The following is a 16,978-nucleotide window of genomic DNA, read 5'->3' on the forward strand; positions in this document are numbered from 1 at the left end:
AACAGAGACGAGTTGTGAAAACCTAAGTTAGTAGTTTATGGGCTGAGTTTCTTAAGGTAATAGGTCTTCTGTTTTCAATGTATCTTGGATCTTTACCAGGCTTTGGAATTGAGATAATGACCCCATGTGCCATTGTGGGAGAACGCAAGTAGTAAATGTCATGTCATGTCATGTCATCTTCCAAACCGCTTATCCTATATAGGGTCGCGGGGAGTTGCTGGAGCCTATCCCAGCCGTCAATGGGCGAAGGCAGACTACACCCCGAACTGGTCGCCAGCCAGTCGCAGGGCGCAAGTAGTAAATATGTCTGAAAAGACTTGATACAAAAGTATTCGCATTTCCTGCCAAAAGTGTTTATAAAAGGCTCCTGTCAGCCCATCCGAGCCAGGAGCGCGGTTGACTGACTGTATCGAGCTCTGCCATTGGGATTTATTCGTCACAAGTTTTTTTTTATAATCAGGATTTATAGTGGGAACATGTGCGGCTGTCTCTTTGAGAAATATGTCACAATATTACTTTGAAAATTTGGAAGTGTATAGTTTGTTATAAAATGTGTAAAATTCAGAGGAAATTTGCTTTTCGTCTGTGACTTCAACATGATCAATAAAGAGATATTTGACATTATTCCTTTCCTGTCTTTTTCTTTTGAGGCCACAAAAATAAGGTGAATTTTTTCGCCTTCCTCTATCCATTTAGCTCTTGATATAATGAATGCTCCCTGTGCTCTTTGTGTAAAAATTGCATCAAGTTCGGGTTGCAGTTCAAGTATCTTTTTCCTGTCCTCTTCTGTTGGGTCCGGTTTATTGCAATACATTTTCAGCTATTTAATTATGGTAAATTCTTTCTCTTCCAAAGCCTTTTTAATTTTGCTAAATGATATATTGAACCGACAAATTTTATACTTAAGAAACTCCCATTTTTTAACTGGTATTGGAATGTCTTCTCGATTAACAATCTCTGATATTATCGATTTAATATGTTCACAATAGGTCTCATTTTTTAAAAGATTTGAGTTACATTTCCAGTACTTAGTTGTATGTATACTTTGCATTTTTGGTTTAATGCAAAGGTGAATAACACAATGATCAGATAGTGGTGCAGCAGAAATACAAGAATTGAGATCATAGCCTAAGAACTGATTGGCAACAAGCCAGTGGTCAATCCTTGATTTGAGATTATAATTGGGGCTGAACCATGAGTATTGAAGTATTCCGGGATGCGTGTGTCGCCAAATATCTATTAGACCTAGCTCCTTACAGAAATTTGTGAAAATTGGATTGGGATGATTTGTAGGGAATGTATTTGGAAACCTATCCAAAAAATCAGCATGTTTTAAATTCAGATCCCCCCCAATTATAATGTTATCTGTTGGATGTGAAAAATGAATATCTTCCAAGTGCGAAGAAATCCCTTCCAACAATGAACTGTTGTCCCTTGTATTGTTATAGCCATATACATTAACTAGGATGAACTATAAATGATCAATAATTACTGTTATAGTTAACCAATGTCCATTTGCACCAGCTGACACAACTTCTCCTGGGAAGTTGCATAACAAAATAGCGACCCCTGCTGATCTTGACGTGCCATGACTAAAGTAAATTTTGTGTAGACCAAAATATTCTTCTTCTTTTGTAGAATGAGTCTCTTGTAAGAAAACAATGTTTACTTTTCTTCCTTTACAAAACAGAAAAAAACTCTTCCTTTTCGTCATATCTCTTAGACCCCTTGCATTGATGGATACCAGTGAAACATTTGTTTTTAACTTGAACATACAATTAAATGAAATAAAAATAAAAAATTTAAGAGAATATTAAATGATGAATGTGTAGAAACATATCAATTATCAGATTATTATCTGATAATTAACCACGTATTACTGCAGTGAAACCCAATAAACATTTAACTTGTAAAACTCCAAACTCACATTCTTGTGTGGATTCGAACCCTTCTGAAAGTGATTACGGCTTGACTCTCTGTCCGTTGATGAATGCGTGTGGACCTCGGAACACTGCCTTCAGTCCCGCCTCTCTTGCTTGCTCCATTTTTGGCCACACAGCTTTTCGAGCCTCCCGATCTTCCTTCGTGAGGTCCTCTGCAAAGCGAATGTTGAGGTCTTTGCAGACGGCGTGGTTCTTGGCGCTTCTCCAGATCTCATCTCTGTGTCGTCTTCCAGTGAACTGTAGGATGATTTGCCGTGGACCAATGGTGTTGAGGGATCCGATGCGATGCACGGAGTCCATGATGAGATGCATGTTATCCTTCCAATGTGGCTTTATCTTGCAAACGATGTTTGAAACAACATCCCACGTGTCTTCTTCTGTGTCCTCCTTCAAGCCATTCAGTCGCAGGTTCCATCTTTTCTTGTATCTTTCGGCCTCAGCCACTTTTTTTTCCAACTCTGTAACTTTCTTGTCCATGTCAGCGTTCATTGTTTTGAGTTGTTGCATTTCAGCATTCAACTCCTTATTCTTCTCTTCGCAATCCTTAATTTCGGCTGAGTTGAATTCAACCGCTTTGGCAATATTGGCAATCGTTACCGTGTTTAGTCTCAAGTCTTGACCAAAGTTATCCATCATCAATGCCAACTTGTCAAGTTTCGCTAAGATGGCAGTTCCTTGTCCAGTGTCTGCTTCTCCTTTCTGCTTCTTCAATGGTGTTACCTCTTTGGAGGGCGATGACAATATATTCTTCTGTCCTTTGGCATTTGTTTCCATGTTTTCTGTGCCACAGTAATCATGCGTTGAAAGCGCTCTTCGCCTGTCTTTGTTCATTGTTATGACGGTGGTCATTAGTTTTCAACAAAAACGGGTTACAGCTTCTTATTCCAGAAGGTTGAGAATCACTAAAGTAGTATACGAATTACCGTGAGTTTTACGGAGTATTATTTTCCATTTATACCATCTTTTAGGGAACACTGCTCAGAGGTGCTCACAACATGTCTGCTCCCTCCACCGCCATCTTGGCCTCGCCAATGAACATATTACATGCGTAAATAGTGCCACCCCTATGGATGATTCGTCAGTTATGTTTGCAGTCACAACCAAAATTGCTAAGCTGGTGATTGATGCATTCAACGGGGCAATGAAATTCTTAAAAAAAAACCATGGAAACTGTTTTCAACAAAAACACCGGGCGAACACACACTTTCAAAGCCCAGCGACATCAGGGCTGTGCGTCAGAGCGCACGTCATATCGCGTCACCTTCTTTGATTTTTCTGCGGGCTTTTAAAATCTGGATGTACGACATGATAGCGCCAAGTCTTACTTTTCATTAGAACGTATGATTGTTGAAGCATTCCACAATAGCAGCCTTTTCCCTACGTATGTGAACATGGTTGCAACATGACTGCAATGGGATTCAAATGGCACACTTTTGGTTCGCCTGGAACCTTAGTAAAACTTGTGTAAAATGCTAATTTTCTGTCATATTATTGTCAAATTTGAAATGGAATTGGAGCAGCATTTGAGCTGTAATCCTGTTGTGTTACTTTAGTCCACCGCCTAATACAACATTTTCCAGGCAGATTTTTGGAAAAGAAAAAAAATAGGCGGACATAAAATCCACCTTCTCTTATGTATTCAAACTTCCATAATTCAGTGCCAGTCACACTTAAAAAATATTCTGACAGTTGAGGAGAAAAATCCTCCCACATTCCAAAAACATGCATGGTAAGTTGATTGGACTCTCTAAATTGCCCCTAGGTGTGATTGTGAGTGCGGATGTTTGTCTCTGTGTGCCCTGCGATTGGCTGGCAACCAATTCAGGGTGTCCCCTGCCTACTGCCCGAAGACAGCTGGGATAGGCTCCAGCACGCCCGCGACCCTTGTGAGGACAAGTGGTATGGATAATGAATGAATGAATGAATGAGGAGAAAAAATCAATGTGTTATCTTCAAAAAGAGACCAAAACTATGCTGATACTCCAAATGTACAAATGTAAAGTACAGCTTCAGTTTTACTTTGGGTGCACCTTTTTAGGCAAAATACCAAGGGAGTGGCAAGGGGTTAAAAATTCAGACGATGGCTAAACCCTATTGAGAATTTTATAATGAATTTCCTTTTCTTTGGGGGAATGGGAAATTTAAAGAATTTAGATCTCAAACTTTTAACTTCTTCTTTTGAGAAAATGTTTAGGATTGAAATTTGGTTTGATGCGAATGGATACAGTTCTTTAACCAAGAATTGTCAGATTATGACATTAGGTATATTAGGATCCGTGATATTGTGTCCATCCACCAAAAGCAAAGGTAGTGAGAGGTTCACCTTACTTTGAAACAAATTACAAGACATCATATGAGTTAAAATTTTATAATCGTTATTGAGCAATGTTATAGGTCTAAAATGATCTATTACTTTGTGGTCTTTTTCAGGTTTGGGGATGAGTGTGATTATTCCTTGCTTCATATTAGGTGGAAGAGTGAGGGATTCAGATATTTCTCTTAACATATGAAAACAGAGGTTTTTAAGATGTTCCCAAAAATGCCGATAAAAATTACTTGTTAGACCATCTGATCCTGGAGATTTAGCCAATGCTAAGCATTTCATAGCTTTTTCCACTTCTGCCATACTAATGTCCGCCTCACAAACATTTTTGAAACACTCATCAATTCTGAGGGTCCATACCTTAACATATTGTCGCTGTCATGTGTAAAACAGTTATCTCTATTTTTTTTCTAATTTTCTTATTTTTACCTGAATCATGTTTCCGCATTACAGAATTAGCATTAAAGTGAACATTTAAAAAGGTTTCCAAAATTGGAGATAAGTGTTTTTCACAGGACAGCGACAATATGCAAAGAAAGTATCTGCATCTCAGGGTGAGTAAGCGGATGAATACAGTTTACTATAACATTTGAAGATTTCTTTAGAAATTCATAATTTGAATTTCAGAAAATTCAGAATCTGAATTTCTGAAACTGAGCCGTGATTGTTCGTTGTGAGCAGTTGTAATGTCATTTTCAGTCGACAGAAGACAAAATGTCCGCCCCCAGAGATGGCTAAAAACGAGTGGATTAACACTTATTCCACAAATGCAATATTTATCAGAATGCCCTGTTTCATCTAGTGGGCTCGCGTGGAACATATTCTTGAAAAAAAAAAGTTTTGCGTTCACTTCCACTTTAAGAAAGAGATATTGTTCATGGATTCATTAAATTCAACCAACAGACAAGGCTTCAGACACAAATGTTATCAATCCATCTTCACCTTTCTAAAACAAAATGTTTACTGGACAGTCTTGTTCCTCATACTCTGTTGACTCTGTTCATGAAGAATTGTGTTTGTCAGACTTGACCCAAACTCTATTGACTATCGTTCTTGGGCAGTCTCTCTCCTCAGACTTGCACAGACTCTGTTAACTATTGTTCATGGAAAGTTTTACTTGTCTGACCTTTTTTTACGCCTTTCTTTCTATATTTGTACCAGGACTGATGCACAGGACTATGGGCAGAGTTGTCAGTCATGGATATTAAAGTAAAAACAATTATTTGAATTTTCCAATAATAATGTATGTCATTATTTGGGCTGTTGCAATGTCATTCTGTTTCTATTTTTACATTTGCAGTTTACACTAACATACTGATGCTGTATTAAAGCTGGTGACGTTTGTAGCTTGGTTTCTGTTCATTTCCGAAATATCTTTACAGGGGCTTCCTGGACAACATCTCGTCAGCAATGACCATGGAATCTTCACGATAATGGTAAGAGCAAACTAGCCTCTAAGGCACAGCTGTCAAAGGCCGGTCCTCGATCCTGCATATTTTAGATGTCGCCCTTCTACAACACACCTGATTGAAATGACCTGTACATCAGAAAGCTATGCGAGAGCAATTTGTTTTGGTGCACGAGTCCTTCTCTCACAATGGAGGCCTTTTTGTTTTCATTCACCTTTCTAATGTGCATGCATTGACAGAAAATAAAGTTTTTATGTATTTGCAGTACTCCTGGTATACCGTCATAGAGGTTCCATTTGATTTTACAGGTGTAATTATTATGATACTTGCCATTGCCATGTCTATCATTATAATCTGTTTAATTTTCCTTCTTGCATTATGTCATCCCTTACCTTTTGGTTGTTTTGTTTTGTTTTTGCTTTCATATGTGCAATCGCAGTTACTTGATGTTAACGTGTGGGGCCTTGTAGCCTATTGAATTTTTACACACTTGTTTTTTCCACATGACATGCCATACTTGCGGAGGTGGTTTTGCAAAATATCTATCAAAAATTTGGAGATTGAAGGGTACTGGTAACTTAAAGACACTTAGATGAGCTTAACATTGGCACTAATAGGTTTGCATGTAAAAATGACATCAGTACTAAAGTGCCCGCCTCAAAACACTCTGTAGTGATTTAAGGGCTTTTTTTGTGATTAGATTTACGACAAATTGCCCCGCCCCTTTATGGCGGCTGGACTTGTTATTTTTTCGGTCTCAGCGGTCTACGTCACGGGAGGGAGCCGAGCGTGGTAATAGCTCGCTTTGTCAGATCTGTTGTCTAAAACGGCGACCGATCGCCACCCAAATGCAAATGCAAATTACTACTCTTGTCCACTTCAACCTGTGAACGTATAAAAGTGTTCTGCACAATAGTTTGGATTTATTGACATAAAGCGTGATCTGATCATGATCACCTCCACAAAATCAAAAATACTGTGGCGATCGCTTCTCCACTTACACAGGCTGAAGCGGACAAGAGCATGAATGCGCACACGAACCCCGACTGCTTATATTTCGGACATTTAGCGACGCTAAGCTCTTGTCAGACGGCGACTGGCAAGCATGGATCTTTACCCCCCACACTGGGGGTGTCTTGAACGTGCACATCCGACTTCACAGCCGAGTGTGGCCGCATTGGAACTCACCATTTCGGCTGTTATGTTCCATTGGACGGCGTGTTGTCGGTCAAAAAACTGGGGCCTGGGACATCTCCTTATTCCCACTTCAGTCTCTGTAAATATCCTGACTGGTGTTAAATGCCTCGCTCGTCCTAACCGTGATCAGCAAAGGAGCAGTGTTTTTTTTTTTTTCTTTTTTTTTTCAAGCAAAGAAGCAGTGTGCGCTCGTCCCAGCATAAATCTATGTAGCTCATGCTCCCTTCCACATTTCCTCATTCTCATATATAAATCGAGAGGGGTCTGACTTCAGCCCACAGACCACGATATGGAACGCCCCCTTGACACGGTGTTCGGGCGGGTGTGACTGTCTGTGTGCGGGACTGTGAGAGGCAGGGGTATGCTGTCAATCAAACAGCCGGGCACACATCGAGGCAATACAGTAGTTGTTTTTTAAAGATACGCCTACCAAAAACAAACAAAAACAAGCATTTTAGCGACATGTTCCAGAAATTTGCGATGAATTAATGAAAATGGAGAACTCTAAAGAAAGTAAGAATACTGCAAAGGAAATGAAATGCAGTTACAACAAGTCTGGGAACTCATTGTCCGTGAGTGAAGTCAGATAAAGTCAGATAAAGCTTTCTGTGAACTTTGTGGCTGCTGTTGCTGTTATGGAGAAAACTGAAAGACTTGAGTTGTGATGGACATAACCGAAAGTGTTTCATCAGTGCTTTCCTTGGTTCTGGAAGTGCATAGTGCTGCTATGGTGGACACGTTTGTTTACAACTGAATTGATTGTAGTTACAGTATTGTTATCTCCTGACTATTTTTGATATACTTCTTGTTTTATTTTTGTTTATGCTGTGGCTGTTTGAAAAATAATTTGAATTGCAGTCGTTGCAGTAGGCTGTCTTTTTTAGGATTGTCTTTGTGATTGTAATAAATTGTTACTGCACTTCATGCTCTACATGTTGACTTGAGATTTGACAAGGTTCTATTGTGTGAGTGTAACTATTGTTAAAGTGCATCTACCTCAAGATATGATGAGACTGACTGACTAATTTCAGCCTTTATTGTGAGCTCCTATTGATATGAATGTCTCAGAGATTTACCTTTTTACTTGTAGTTTGTGTTGTATTTTTGTAAAATTAGGATAATTTCAACTGCAATTCTGTGTTTTTATTTGTAGATCTATAATTGTTATTTTGTTACAGCTTATTATATGTTACTGAACAGATGACAAGCTGTACCATATGCATTTTTGGTGTCCGTCGCGAGCGTCAGCTACGTCCCCCACAAGCATACTCCCCGTCCCGCATCTGGTGAGTTTGGATCCGGTCACTCTAGGTTCACTTCTGACTACAATCCTGACAGGTGCTGCAGCGATGATTGCTTCATTGCTTCCGTAACGGGGGGTAAGGGGTGGTCAAGGGGGCGTTCAGTACCGGGGCGTAGGGGGTGTTCTGTACCGTGTTCTGTGGTCTGCAGTCAGATACATTTGTATAAATCAGCCACGGAGAGGTTCATCCTTTTGATATGTTGAAGTGGTCATTTGTAAGGATGTCCACATAAATTTTGGTGCCAATTGATCACCTTTTTGAACGTTACAAGCAATAAAAGTACAATGATTTCCAATGGAGAGTTTGTAATCGGTTCCTCCAGTGACTCCGACCAAACAAGGATAGAACGGTAGGGGGCGCAGCCATTCTCATTAACAAGAGGCGTTATTCATGGAGTCACTTATTTCATAATTTCTCCCAAATTTATTAATAAAATAGAAAATGACAAAGCTTTTCATTTTCCTGATCAAAAAATATATAAAATGAACTTGTTAGTTAAAACATGGCCATCACGGCCCAACCAGACCTTTAAGTGAAAGGCTAATAATATACAAAATATTATACTATGACTGCCCTATCATCAACACAAAAAAAGTAACAACTGTACCAGAAACCAGCTACGGTATTGGCTTTTAATGACTGTTAGTTACCATAATCTGATTGACAAAAATGAGGACTACACCTCCTCTGTAGATAATGATATACAATTTTAAACAAGTCATGCAACACAATTCAGGCTTCGTCATCATCCTTGTTATTACTTGTTTTATGTTGACCTCCTTGACGATGCCGAAATAACAATAATAAAAATTTCTCGAACTCTAAACATTACAAACGTTAGGAAACCCCGTCGCCCTGGAATGGGACAATAATTCATTCTAAACACTTTTGTTTCAAATGTTTGCCATTGAGTGAGAACGAAGTCGAATCCGGATCACTGCAGAAAGCCGAGGTGACAGCGTAACTAGCAAGTGAGCTACCGACGTGAGCGGTCCCACGTAACAGCATAGAGTTATTCATGGGACGAGCTTGTTCTACCCCCTGTGTGCTAAATTACGCAGTTTTCACGAACGCCACCTCAATAAAAGTTCAATGCAGCTATTGTTCACTAAGTCGGCTTAATGTGCAACGTGTTAAGTAATAACTAATATTCCACTGTAAAAGTAATAACTATTATTCAATTTTACAAACACAAAGGGCTAATAGAGCAAACAAACTCACTGCAGGACCACCAGTTGCGTTTGGAAAGATTGTACAACCTCTTTTTACATGTCGGGAGTCACTTGACCAGCGGAGCTAAACCTGATTGGTTGAACGTTGGATGACTTGACACGGGTATCGATTAGCTCCTCCTTAAATACCCGGATTGTGTAACTGAATTTTTTGTAGCTGAATTTTTTGCAGGCAAATTTTTTGCAGTTGAATTTTTTTTGCAGCTGATTTTTTTTTTTTGCTGGCAAATTTTGTTCAGCTGAATTTTTGCAGGCAAATTTTTTTACATATTGAATTTCAGTGCTGAAAAAATTCAATTAGGAATTTTGATGGTAAAAAAATTCAGTGTTAGAAATTCGATGGTAAAAAAAAAATTCAATGTTAGAACTTTGAATTCAAACTCCGATGGCACAGATTTACTTCCATAGAACTGCCGTCATTTGGGGACATTGATAAATATACAGTAGCTGTGTGTCTCCTGACTGGGGGGGACCTGCAGTGGGCAAATAGGTTCGATCAGATGCCTGCCCCCACTCAGTCTCTCCTGCTGCAGCCTCCACCTACTCCTCCTGCTGGAGTCACCCCCTCCCCTCTTTTCTCCACAGTCTCCAGCTCCCAGCTACACCAGATAGCCGCCACTCCCTCCTGCCCAGCCTTGGCCTTCACAACATCTCAGGTGAGGAACCAGCTGAAGAAGATGAAGGCGAGGAAGGCAGCGGGTCCAGATGGCATCAGCCCCCAGCTCCTCAAATCCTGCGCAGACCAGCTGTGTGGAATTGTCCAGCACATGTTCAACCTGAGCCTGAAGCTGGGCAGGGTCCCCCAGCTATGGAAAACATCCTGCCTGGTCCCGGTGCCAAAGACCCCCCACCCGAAGGAGCTCAACAGCTTCAGACCGGTGGCGCTGACGTCTCACCTGATGAAGACCCTGGAGAGACTGGTCCTTGTCCACCTGCGCCCCCTGGTGAGCTCCTCAATGGACCCACTCCAGTTCGCATACCAGCCTGGCATCAGTGTGGATGATGCCATCATCTACCTCCTCCACACTTCACTCTCCCACCTGGAGAAGGCGGGGAGCACTGTGAGGATCATGTTCTTTGATTTCTCCAGTGCTTTCAACACCATCCAGCCCACCCTACTGGGAGACAAGCTGGAGCGGGCGGGGGTGGCGCACCACCTCACCACATGGATCCAGGACTACCTCACAAACCGGCCACAGTATGTGAGGACACAGGACTGTGTGTCTGACGTGCTCCTCTGTAGCACGGGGGCCCCACAGGGAACTGTCTTGGCTCCCTTCCTGTTCACCCTCTACACCTCGGACTTCAACTACAACACCCCTACCTGTCACCTGCAGAAGTTCTCTGACGACTCTGCGATTGTCGGCCTCATCACAGGCGGAGATGATCGGGAGTACAGAGAACTTACTCAGGGTTTTGTGGACTGGTGCCAGCAGAACCGCCTCCTGATCAATGCGGGGAAATCCAAAGAAATGGTGGTGGATTTCGGTAGGCGCCAGCACTCTTCACCTTCACCAGTGAATATCCGGGGAACAGATGTTGAGAGAGTCTCAACTTACAAGTACCTGGGTGTTCACCTGAACAATAAACTGGACTGGTACGACAACACAGACGCCCTCTATAGGAAGAGTCAGAGCAGACTCTTCCTACTCAGGAGACTGAGGTCTTTTAGGGTTCAGGGGACACTCCTCAGGAACTTTTATGACTCGGTGGTTGCATCAGTCATCTTCCAGGGAGTGGTCACCTGGGCAGGCGGCGTCTCGGCCCGGGACAAGAAACGGCGGGACAAACTGGTCTGTCCTGGGCTGCTCCCTGGACTCTGTGGACTCGGTGGGGGACAGGAGGATGTTGGCCAAGCTGTCATCAATGCTGGACAACCCGGACCACCCCCTCCAGGGCACCCTAACAGCACTCCACAGCTCCTTCAGTGACAGACTGTTACACCCTCGCTGTGCAAAGGAGAGATTCCGCCGTTCCTTCTTGCCTGCTGCTGTCAGACTCTTTAACAAGAACATTGTGTAGTCTCTACAAACTGGCGGACACTAGTGCAATTGTGCAGTCCTGCACCTGAGCTCATATCGTGCAATACCCAATATTCCCCACTACTGTAATACCGTGCAATACTCAACATTCCCCACTACTGTTAGTCTAGTTTTATTTTTATCCAATGCTGTTCCTTACATTTCACTACAGCACTGCAGTCACTTACGTAGAGTATTTTTCCTCTGTACTATGTACAGGCCAAAATGAGTGTTCCTCATACTTTTTATGTAGATGTATGTTGGTGTGTATATACGCGTTACTGCGTATATTTACATAGGTTTGATCCCGAATGTTTGCCGTCAATGTTATACATTATTGGCTACATTATGCCGCCGTCCCTGTGTGACCTATATCTTTGCTGCTGTAACAATGAAAATTTCCCCACTGTGGGATCAATAAAGGCATTCTTATCTTATCTTATCTGCATAACTGTAATAGCCAACATTGGTGTTCTGAAGCATTTGACCCAAAGGTAGACTTTTGTGCAGGGCGCTATTGTGAATTAATTTCTGTACTTGAGTTGAGGAGTTTGTAAAAAAAAGTTTGTGCTCATTGTGCCCCGAGGGTCCCTATAAGATTGTCCAAAACTACAACAGCATAGTATTAGAACTACTGCATGAGCATCACTTGCCACACCCTTGTCCACCAATATTGACAATGAAGTATTCGTGAGCATGACCACAAGCGGATGGGGTTGTACATCTTTTACGGGCTACGTGTAGTAAACTGGCAGCTGCGGTGTGTGGTCCGTGCTAGGTGTACCGAGGACCAGTTGTCCGCTGAGTGTTCTTTCGGAGTTGATGGGCTGCGTCGCTGGTGCAGCTCTTTCGACAAGCTACCGGGCTGCGGGCAAACATTACCACACACAAAAAAAACAAAAAAAAAACGGAAATTGGGCACTTATACTTTCAGTGTAATATTTAAGTTTGGGTCAATATTGAGGGTCATAAAAAAGAAGAAACGTCACCCTGCGATTAAATATTAAACGGAGATCGGTCTCTTATGTTCACGTTGACTCACAAAAAAGATACTGATCGTAATCATTACAAAACGCTATGTCCAAAAGGATGCTTTTTACTTTGAAATATCGTTGACGGAAGTCAGTAACCCTGCTTCAGGGCAGCGGCTAGGGCGGCTAGAGCTTGAGAGCTAACAGGAACAGGGAGTCCGTTGCTGCCACCTCAACATGGAGTAGAAAGAGTCCAGCGTCCCCTACCGATAAGCGGACCATACAGAGAGGAATACGCTACATCCTTTAATTCAAAATATCCACTGAGCTCCACGCAAATGAGACATTCGTGGACACGTTAATAGTAGCTGTAAAGGGAAACACGGCGTTTATATGAAAGATGGCGAACGACTCCCCTGCTAAAAGTCTAGTAGACATCGACTTGGCTTCACTGCGGGTGAGTGCTTCCGACACGAGACCGTGTGTTTTTAAAAATGTTTCCTTCGCTTGTATTTAACGCAACTCGACAAACCACCCGCCGTACCGTGTGGCTAACGCGAGTGGCCTTCAATCGAGGCACAGATGTCTCGGACGAAGCGGTGAAAAGGAGCGCTGAGTCGCCGCGAGGTGTTGCCGCTGTCTGATTTTCCTTTGTTCCACAATGTATTTGGCACATGAGGCTTAAGCAGGGGGCAACAGCTGGCTCACCGCGCACAATGCTCCTCAGAACAGTGGATATCTACTTTTCTTAACATACACTCTTATCTTTTCTCTTCTAGGACCCAGCCGGGATATTTGAATTGGTGGAGGTGGTTGGAAATGGCACCTACGGACAAGTATACAAGGTTGGTTGGAGGTGCAGTGCGTGCTCTGTCCTGCAGGAGACAGATGATCACCACATGCTTTTTTTTGTTTTTTTTTGTTTTGTTTTTCCACTACTGATGTCCTTCGTGAGAACAAAACAACTCCCGTTTTCAAATGGAAATCTTGCAGATGTTGCTGTCAAACTACGGTGCCGATATGTGCTGCATAAACATGACATCACTTTTGTCTAGGCTCAGTTGTCTGGCTCTGATTTGGAGCTGTTGTTGATTGTTAATGTAACCAAATGTGAGTTTTAAGTAAAAGAGTGAATCAGTCTGATTCATCAACTGTCTTACATCACCCACCTTCCTGATAAGTAGATGAGAAGGCGCGAATGGGGAAACGACTAATCTTATTGCATGCGTTCAGTTCGAAATCAGAACCAATCTTAATTTTCTGGTCAGAACTAAGTCCAGCTTAGTGAATGGGAATCCTTAGCACTGACAATTCAGCTTCTGGTGTTCTGTTTCTCTTTGAGAAATTAACTTTACTGGCTGCTGGGGGGGAAGTGTGATGTGGATACATATGTTTTATCCAGGGATGGTTGTTGCAACATTGTAAGTACGCATGCATGCACAATTTAGGTTACAATGCAGTTCCAAGTGCCTAATTCCAAATGAATTCTCATGTTTTGACAATCAATTAACAATCAGGTCCATGCATATTGGACCAAAGATGGGTTCTTAAGTAAATTTTGCTGGTCTGTCATTCGCCAGCAGACGGGCCACTCGTCCGTCATCGTCAGTCCGTCATTATTTCAAGCTGAACCAAACTGTCATCGTCATTCCGCCTTCGGTATTTTAACCGCGCTTAATTCCTTCATCGCTAAATTACAGTTCGTCACCTCTGTTTTTAGAGAACAATTCACAAGGGTAATAGCAGTTGTGAGCACATCAATAAATGTCACCAGGTCCGTCATTTGTCATTCGCTAGCGGCCGACTCAGCACTCAGTCATCGTTATTTTAACCACGCTTCCGCAATATGGGACAACGTCATTGTGGTCTGTGGGACGTATTTGCAAACTCATTTGAATGAGTTTTCTAACACATTAGAACGTATTTACTACGTCTGTTAGACTGTATTGATAAAATGCTGAATGCTAAAAACATAGCAAGTAGGGGTGGGCGATATAAGATAAAATAATATATCTCTATTTATTCAAAAACTTTAACTCGATATTCTAGAAAGAATATTTTAGATCTACGCTTGCTTCAAGCAATTTTGGATAGAAAGCGTTTGTGAATAACAGGTCTTCTTAATACAGCTTCTGCAAAACAACGATATTCTATGGCAATATTTCACAATGAAGAATTAAAAATTATGTCTAGACTTACATTGATTTTTGGGAATATTTATCATTTAAATGTCTCTTATTATTCCATAATGTTATGACATATAATGACATTTTGAGCTCCAGTAAGTACTGATGCACCACTGCCGACGACTAGAGCAATCAGAATGAGAAAAAGGTGTTTACTACAGCAATCAGAATGGGGAAAAAAAAGCTTATTTGATATGTGATTTGTGTGACGGTGTATTTGTGTCACCCAGCGAGAGAAAAAAAAGACATCGTCATGACAACACCCATTCTTATGCCACCGTATTCGGAGTAAAGTTGAGTAACAAAACTGCAACTTTCCGAAAAGTGCATTTTCCCACTCATCCATCACTGTGATAGGTAGACTTGTGGCTTCATTCATGTTTGGGTGTATCCTGGCATCACACTAATAAGCCGCCGTAGTATGTGCAACATGCCTCGAGAATACAGGCTAGTTATGAATGATGCGGACTACAAGCGTGTAAACTCAATGTTAACCGAACATCCAAGCTGTCACGTTTGACTTGCTTGCTAAAGTATTGTGTGTGGACGTTTGTGTTTGTTAGCTCAACTTGGTGACTGTTTTCCGAGTGTGTGTGTATTTACTAAGTTTTGTTTAGCGTGCTTGGGCGGTCGCCAAATTTTCTTCGTAATCCATATGGCTTGTGGTGGAACAGAATTGCTCTTCACGGTGACCATTTTGGCACTTCTAACAATGCCATTCCCACCGACGTCAGTCTTGTCAACCCCAAACCATTGACCGATTACGGACTACGTGGACTCGCGCCTTGCTATAATTCCCCACTCGACACTTCTCCATATTTGAAACGTAGCTTGGCTGCAGTGCTAACAGAGTCACATGACTGGGTCCTGCCCGCTCATTCGGTGAATGATTATCATGTCCTCCTCCACTGCTGTCTATGCACACTGATTTGCCGAATTAGGGTTTCAGCATTTCCTCATACTTTGAGGCCAATGACTGACATGTTATGCTTCTCGAGGGAGTATTAATACTCAATGTAAAATTGCACAGCGTGAAAGCAAGATTAACAATGATATCTATGACGATGTATATCGCCCAACCCTAATAGCAAGTCAATACCTCGTGGCATTATGGGAAATAATGGCAGATGGAAATCACTGCAGACATAATAAAGAAATAAAACATAAAATTACTAATAAACAATGTTTACATACTCAATTTCCAAACACAGTGGTATAATGTAGGTGAATGCAAAAAATAACAATTTGTATGCATGCGCAAGTCAATACCCTGTGGCATCATGGGGAAAGAAATCTGTTTTTAGCATTTATTCTACAATCCACATTTTATCAATATTTCCGGACGTATAAAAGCAGCAGGAAGGCGGAATGGGAAACGAGATTTTACAGCCAACATAACCAAAGGTCACTAGATTGACTAGCGATGTTTTTTTTTACCCTCCCCTCCTTTGCTCTGCTCAAAGTAACCCCGGTGTAGTCACACATGCGGCGCATGTTTCCGCCAGTCGTCAGTGAAACGGCCTGAGGAGGTCCGTCGGCACTGACCCAGTTAGTGACGATTCTGGTGAAAACCCGCTTCCGTCGGTGCTTAGGCCGTCAGTTTTTCAGTCAAGTTTCCTGTAATTCGTCATTCGCCAGCAAAACCCGAATCAGTCAGTGATGGACTGACGGACCTTGTCAGTACTCACACGAATGCCCACCTCTAATTAGAACACGAACATAATTGTCATCTCTTTGGCTCGAAACAGTACCACAGTGGACTTGAGATGAAGCGAACAAGATATGCTTTACCTGCAGCTTTAATTTAGGGATATTTATATTCAAATCAGGTGAACGGTGTGGGCGCTAGAACAGTATGCATATGTGCCCCTCCACTTTTTAAAGGAACAAAAGTAATGGTACAATTGACTGCTCAGCCTTTCCAGGGTGGGTGTTATTCCCTCATTATACCACTTACAAGGAGCAGATTAACTCCTTCACTGCCAATGTATTTTTGGTCTCTTTAGAATCCAGAAAATCAATCAATATTTTAATGTAGTGGGGTAAATGAGGGTCTGAAAATGGCTAGCAATAAATGAACCAAAGGTGTAGAGTTCAAGTGTACTATTTGCATTTGGTATCTGTTTCTGTGAACTCTTAATATGAGCCGTCACTATCAATGAAGCAAGGTGCAGCTGAAAATTTGAAACAAACTCATCAGATATATAATAAAAGCATTAGGTTTGTCCAAATCAACTGTTTGGAAAGTTCTTAAAAAGAGAGAACGCACCAACAAGCTTAGCAACACCAAAAGACACAGAAGACCACGGAAAACAACTGTGGTTGGTTTGGGATCTGAATTCTGGATGCTCCGGTGTACTGAATATATTTTTTTTCCCTCGTTGGTGAAGGA

General features: G+C 41.7%; 1 protein-coding gene across 7 annotated transcripts in view; it reads left to right on the forward strand.

Moving 5' to 3' along the window:
* Nucleotides 1-12,551: 12,551 nt before the first annotated feature.
* The window catches only part of LOC147152476 (mitogen-activated protein kinase kinase kinase kinase 4-like), a 50,405-nt gene continuing 45,978 nt past the window's right edge, over nt 12,552-16,978 (forward strand). For 3 of the 7 annotated variants that reach the window (XM_086046941.1, XM_086046950.1, XM_086046960.1), the window contains exons 1-2: nt 12,553-12,857; nt 13,180-13,245. In XM_086046941.1, coding sequence (XP_085903067.1) covers nt 12,801-12,857; nt 13,180-13,245 — 123 coding nt within the window. In that variant the 5' untranslated portion in view covers nt 12,553-12,800. Of the gene's footprint in view, nt 12,858-13,179; nt 13,246-16,978 lie in introns of all 7 variants that reach the window. The other 4 variants (XM_086046968.1, XM_086046977.1, XM_086046986.1 and 1 more) reach the window with 2 other exon arrangements.

Source organism: Filicampus tigris, chromosome 1 (genome assembly GCF_054856515.1).
Source record: "Filicampus tigris isolate MCC_2025a chromosome 1, RoL_Ftig_1.0, whole genome shotgun sequence".
Classification (NCBI taxonomy): Eukaryota; Metazoa; Chordata; class Actinopteri; order Syngnathiformes; family Syngnathidae; genus Filicampus; species Filicampus tigris.